We start from the raw sequence: 6,247 nt of genomic DNA, 5'->3' as shown, positions 1-6,247 counted from the left end.
GGTTCGAGTGCCGATCACTGGGGCACGGCCAATATACTTTAGGTCCGTGGAGAAGACCGAAAACTTCCTCCTCTCGGCGGCAAAAGGGAAGGACGATGGGTGGTATGAGGATTTCTTCTACATCAAGCTCGAGTCTCTTCCCATTCGTGCCGACTACCTGTTTGAACACTGGGTTTTCGCCAAGAGTAAGTGCATTTGCATGTTCATTCATAATTGCCCCGCCGCTTACTATTCTTACTCTTTGATTTGACGAGAACTCAAGAACCCCGAGAAATACGAGGACGAGGATACTTACATTTGCCAAGCTCTTTTCCATCCCTGAAGATCGTAGATCATTCCCCCCCGCTTGCTTTGGTTTAGACGACTCGCTACCGAGGAAACCATGTCTTTCGGTAAACACCCTCAATCCCTTGGAATTCCCCTGTCTCCTTTGATTCTTTATTCGACCCCTTGCGTCCCTGTGCTCCTGTAGGAAGTGCCAAACCATCTGCCTCCGAGATCTTGATGCGCCATGCCAGGAAGAGGACTGCTGACTCCTCTCACTCTCCTGCCTCCTCAAGAAGAAGATCCTCTTCTAGGCCTGCTCCAGAGCCCATTGAAGCAACCCCAATATCGCGCGCTCCTGGGTCCCCCATTCATTCTGATGAACTGCTTCTACGCTTCCCTGCTGAGTTTGGGGACGCTGATCGGGCCAACTACTGGCCCGCACTAGAAAGGCTTCTGACCCCAGCTTGCTCAAAGGCGTTTGACTCGACTGCCCCCCAGGAGATGACCGGCCTGGCTGCAGAGCACTGCTTCCTGGTGAGCCTCCTTTTGCTGCTTCTCCTCTCCCTTTGCCCTTGTGATTCTACGACTAACGTGCTCTTTTCTTTTACTTCAGGCTCTCCAATCTTCTCTCTACCTTCGCAAGATGTTGCAGAGGGCTAAGGTTGAATGTCTGGCTTCTGTGGGGAAGAACAAGGAGCTCACAGCCACCTGTGCCAAGTTGAGGGAGCAGCTCCACACAGCTTTCCAGGAGAAGGAGGCAGCCAAAGATCAGCTGGCGAGGACCCAGGAGGCCAACTGCGTTCTCACTTCTGGGTTAACAAAGGCAGAGGCCCGTGCTGAAGAGATGACTGAACTGGCCAAGAATGTGGGAGCCTATACTGCTTTTGAGGGGCGGATTGACTGCATCCGTGCCTATACCGAGGGGAGGCACACATCCTGGAACCTGGAAGAGGAGCTGGCTGAATTTGCTCGTGCATTTCCCAATGGCATGGACCTGAGTGCCCTGTTTCCTCCTGAGGCTGAAGCTGCTAACCCGGAGCCTGAGTATTCAGCCATGGATATTTCTGGAGCCATCTCCGGGACTGTAGAGGAGATCCTGGCTGTAGAGGCTGGCAATGGTGCTACTGCAACTCCTGAGGTTGTCCAGGTACCTGCAACGGAGAAGCAAATAGAGCATGGGGAGCAGAGCAACAGTCAGGAAGCAGCTGTTGAGAGGATTGACCTCTCTTAAATTTTATTTTAAATTATCTGGTGACTTGGCCCTGTGTGGCGCAAGTTTTGTAAAAAACTATTTTCTTTTTTGGTCCGTTTTGTGCCTGCCGGTGTGCAGGCGTTGAACTCTTGATGGCGCCTGCTAAAGGTAGCAGGTGCCCTATTTTAAAGTAGCTCTGGGCCCAGGTTTCCAGGCCCCACTTTTGTTATACTTGCATTTTTGCCACTAGTTTCTGGAGTCTTGATTCCACATTGATATACCCAGGAAGCTGACCTGGCTCCAGGTGCACAGCCCCTGTTTCTGGCGATAGATTGTTGATAACGTATTTCACCCATGACGTGAAATACCTTATCACTAGGGTTGGCTGACTTAGAGCTTACCTTCATTGAATACTTCTGACTAACAAGGAGTGTTGCGCTCCTTGTGGTTCCAGACGTTTGAAATCCGTGCGTGCACCCATTGATCTACGACATAGCTAGCTAAGGAATTACTGAGTTAACGTTAAGGTATGGGTGGTCTTAGTATGCCGAACCCTGCGCGCTACCTCGGCGTATGCTCTCCATGTGGCTTGACTTTAGATAAACGTCTCGCGGCCTCACATGGGGGTGGACCCTCAAAGTGTGCCTCATCCGACAAGTAACCGATATTAGTACCAAAGCCTTTCTTCGTAGAAGCATTATAAAGTCCAGAGTAGTACAAATTACTCGGTGTTTGTCTCGTGGTGTTCCAGGGCAACACTGGATCCAGGAAGCCCACGACTTGTACCACTCGGTTTTAAAACGACTCTTTCTGAAAAGAAAAGAAAAACTAAAGGAAAAAAAAAACTTTTTATGAAACACACTAATACCTAAAGCATATACTAACCCCCACCCTTTTTTTTTTTTTTTTTTTTTTTTTTTTTTTTTTTTGGCGATTTTTTGTTTTTGCTTCACGGACTTTCGAAAGGTCCTTTGTACACTAAAGTCTTGGCACTTTGTCAGACAAAGTACCGTTTCAAGTGACGGATGTTCCAGGGTTTATCCAGGATTTGACCGTGCATGGTCATCAACCTGTATGCCCCATTCTTAACAATGCTTTCGACCTGATATGGCCCTTCCCATTTATAGGCGAATTTGCCTGCCTTGTGGTTCTTGGTATTTTCAAATACCCTTCTTAGTACTAGGTCCCCTACTTGAGGGTCCCGATTCGACATTCTTGTTATATGTCCTTGCTACGGATTGCTTATATGATGCCATACGTATGTAAGCACTTTCTCGCAGCTCATCAACTGTATCCAGGCTCCTAGTCATTTCGAATTGGTTTTGCTCCGCCGTTTGACAGCCGTATCTGTGCGTGGGTACCAGGACTTCTGAAGGTATCACTGCCTCCGCTCCGTATACCAGGCTAAACGGAGTTTGACCCGTTGCCATCTTTGGTGTTGTTCTGTCTGACCAGAGTACCAGTGGTAGTTCATCTGCCCATTTTCCCCCTAACTCTTCCAGCCGCTTCCTGAGGTTCTCCACAATAATTTTATTGCTGGACTCAGCTTGGCCGTTGGTTTGTGGATACCTGGGGGCTGACTTTCTCAGTGTTATGTTCCATCGTGCACAGAAGCCTTCAGTGTTATCTGATATGAACTGGGACCCGTTGTCGCATATGATCTCGGATGGTATCCCAAATCTGCTTATGATGTTGCGCTTGATGAAAGAGATCACCTGTTGTTCTTTTACCTCTGTCATGGCTTCTGCTTCAATCCATTTTGAGAAGTAGTCGGTCATCGCTAGCATATATACTCTGTTTCCTGGAGCCCTGGGTAGCTTTCCCACTATATCCATGCCCCACATCATGAATGGCCATGGAGAGATAATTGGATGCATTGGTTCTGTTTGGTGGTGAATCGCCGGAGCCGCCTTTTGACATGATTCACAACGTTTGGCATGGTTTATGGCGTCTCCGGCGCATTGTGGGCCGAAATACCCTGTCTTAAGATTTTGTTTGACAAAGCTTCGTCCTCCAAAGCGTGGTTCCCACATTCTCCATGTGCATGTCTTGCGAGATTGTTTCGCTTCCTCCTTGCTTAAGCACCGAGGCATGGTCCCGCCAATGATTTTTCAAGAGAATATTATCAATCATGATATACCGGGAAGCTTTTATTCAAACTTTGTGCTTCCTTTTGTCTTCGTGGAGTGTCCCATCCCTTAGCCAATTTAGGTATGGAATCCTCCAATCTGCATCCTGCTGTCCCACTGGGGAAACCAGCATTCTGGTTTCCTGTACGCGCTGCATGTGTATACCCTTTACTGTGGAATCCAAGTCTGGCTCTTTCTGGATGGCTGGGGTCAACACGTGAGTAATTGGTATGTTTGACAGCTCTGTGGGCTGGAAGGTTGCCCCCAGCGTAGCCAGGGCATCAGCCTCCACGTTCTGATCTCGTGGCACCTGAGTTATCTTGAATGTCCTAAACTTTGATTTCTGCTCTGTGGCTATCTTCAGGTAGGCTATCATCTTTGAGTCTCGTGCCACATATTCGTTGTTCACATGATTCACCACAAGTAAGGAGTCACTATATACTCTTAGGTTCCTTACCTTGAGCCCTGACGCCATCTGCATCCCAAGTATAAGAGCTTCATACTCGGCCTCATTATTGGTTGCCTTGAATTCGCACCTAATGGCTTGCACTATCATATCCCCTTTAGGAGATCGCAGTACTAAACCCACACCAGCCCCTCTAGCATTTGAGGCTCCGTCAATATACAGGGTCCACACCTCACCATCCTGGCTTCCCATCATCGTCAGCATTCCTTCCTCTGCTTCCCCACGAGTTGCAGGGCAGAAGTCAGAGACGAAATCTGCTAGGGCTTGGGATTTTATCGCCGTTCTGGGTTCAAATTGCAAGTCATAGCCACTAAGATGCACTGACCACTTAGTCATTCTCCCTAAAAGTTCAGGCTTCCTCATAATAGTCTTTAGCGGGTAATTGGTTATGACATGGATGGTGTGAGATTCAAAGTACGGCCGCAGTTTATAAGAGGCAGTAACCAAAGCCAGTGCTAATTTTTCAAAAGAAGTACTGGTCTCTGCAGGGGAGCAGAGACTTGCGATATAATATATGGGATGCTTGCACTCCTTCTTGTTCTTTAACCAGAATCGCGCTTACGCTCGCTTCCGGATCGATAGATACAAAAATAGTGGTTCCCCTTGCTCAGGCTTCGCGAGTAATGGTGGCGTGCTTAGGTAGCTTTTGAGTTCGGCGAATGCTTTTTCATGCTCTTTGGTCCATTCGAATTTCTGACTCTTCCTCAATATATCATAGAATAGTTTGCACCTATCCGAGGCCCTTGATATGAACCTATTTAGGGCCGCCACCTTTCCCGCTAGCCTCTCGCACATCTTTTGGCTTCAGGGTGATTCCAGTTGGAGTATTGCTCTTATCTGCTCCTTGCTTGCCTCAATTCCCCTCTGTGTTACCATATACCCTAGGAATTTTCCCGAGGATACCCCAAATGAGCATTTGGATGGATTAAGTTTCATTTTAAATTCCCTCAATGTCTGGAAGGTATCCGCCAAGTGCTCCATGTGCATTTCTGCTTTTTTAGATTTTACCACCATGTCGTCAATGTATACTTCCATGGTCTTTCCTATTTGCTGCTTGAACATTTTATTTACCAACCGTTGATAGGTGGACCCGACATTCTTTAGGCCGAAGGGCATGACCTTGTAACAATATATGCCCCTCTCCGACATGAATGCTGTCTTTTCCTGATCTTGTGGATGCATCTTGATTTGATTGTAACCGCTCCAGGCATCGAGGAAAGTGAGTACCTCATGTCCCCATGAGAGCGTCCACCATTGCGTCGATATGCGGTAGTGGGAAGGGATCCTTGGGACAAGCTTTGTTTAGATCTGTGAAGTCTACGCATACCCTCCACTTACCGTTCTTTTTGGGTACCACTACTACGTTAGAGAGCCACTCGGGGTAATCGACTTCTCTAATTTTATCTCACTGCCAAGAGATGTCCACTTCTTTATTGATGACTTCATTTCTTTTTCCGCGAATTTTCTTCTCTTTCATTGCATCTTGGGGTGCGGCTTGGGTTTACGCTAATTTATGTGAAATAACGGATGGGTCTATGCCCACCATATCATTGTGGGACCAGGCGAAGCAATCCATGTTGCTCTTGAGAAATTGAATCGGTGGTTGCGCAGTTCTTCACTGCAGGTGGCCCCAATCAACACTTGTTCTATCCGGTGTCCTCGTCCGGTGTATCTGGTCCAACTCTTCCGAGGGGGCTCCTTGTATTCTCGTCGAGGTGCCCCGGCCCCTGTAATTGCTATGAGGGGAGCTTAGTTGTGGCTTTGAGGGCTTGGGTATAACAGTTTCTGGATTCCTCTTGATCTCCTTTTACCGTAACTGTGCCCCATGGGGTTGGGAACTTGAGACACTGATGATATGTTGAAGGTACGCCTTCATCTCGATGCAACCACGGTCTTCCCGGTATCACGTTGTAGGTGGTTGGACCTTCGATGATTAGGTATCTTACTAATTTGTTAACTCCTTCAATATATGTTGGGATGGTTATCTCACCTATTGAATGCTATCTCTCCACTAAATCCTACCAAAGGGCACGATTTCTTTATCAGTTCTCTTTATCGAAACCCATGGTTTTGAGGGTTTCGAGCATGATAAGGTTCACGAGCTCCTGTATCTACCAATGATTTCCGTGCGGTGCAATTGCCAATGGATAATGTTATGGTCAAGGCATCGTCATCTTTGTTCGCGCCGCTTTC

General features: G+C 47.6%; 1 protein-coding gene across 1 annotated transcript; it reads right to left on the bottom strand.

Moving 5' to 3' along the window:
* Positions 1–3,613: 3,613 nt before the first annotated feature.
* Positions 3,614–4,417, bottom strand: LOC141655670 (uncharacterized). The gene has a single exon (XM_074462737.1). The coding sequence runs from the start codon at positions 4,415–4,417 to the stop codon at positions 3,614–3,616; it is 804 nt and encodes a 267-aa protein (XP_074318838.1).
* Between the last annotated feature and the right edge of the window lie 1,830 nt (positions 4,418–6,247).

Source organism: Silene latifolia, chromosome 5, assembly GCF_048544455.1.
Source record: "Silene latifolia isolate original U9 population chromosome 5, ASM4854445v1, whole genome shotgun sequence".
Classification (NCBI taxonomy): Eukaryota; Viridiplantae; Streptophyta; class Magnoliopsida; order Caryophyllales; family Caryophyllaceae; genus Silene; species Silene latifolia.
Note: the sequence above shows the minus strand (reverse complement) of the source record. Positions and strands in the feature narration are given on the sequence as shown.

What these genes read in the sequence shown, in the direction of transcription:
- LOC141655670 (XM_074462737.1), bottom strand. Translation starts at nt 4,417, where the DNA reads ATGAGGAAGCCTGAACTTTTAGGGAGAATGACTAAGTGGTCAGTGCAT.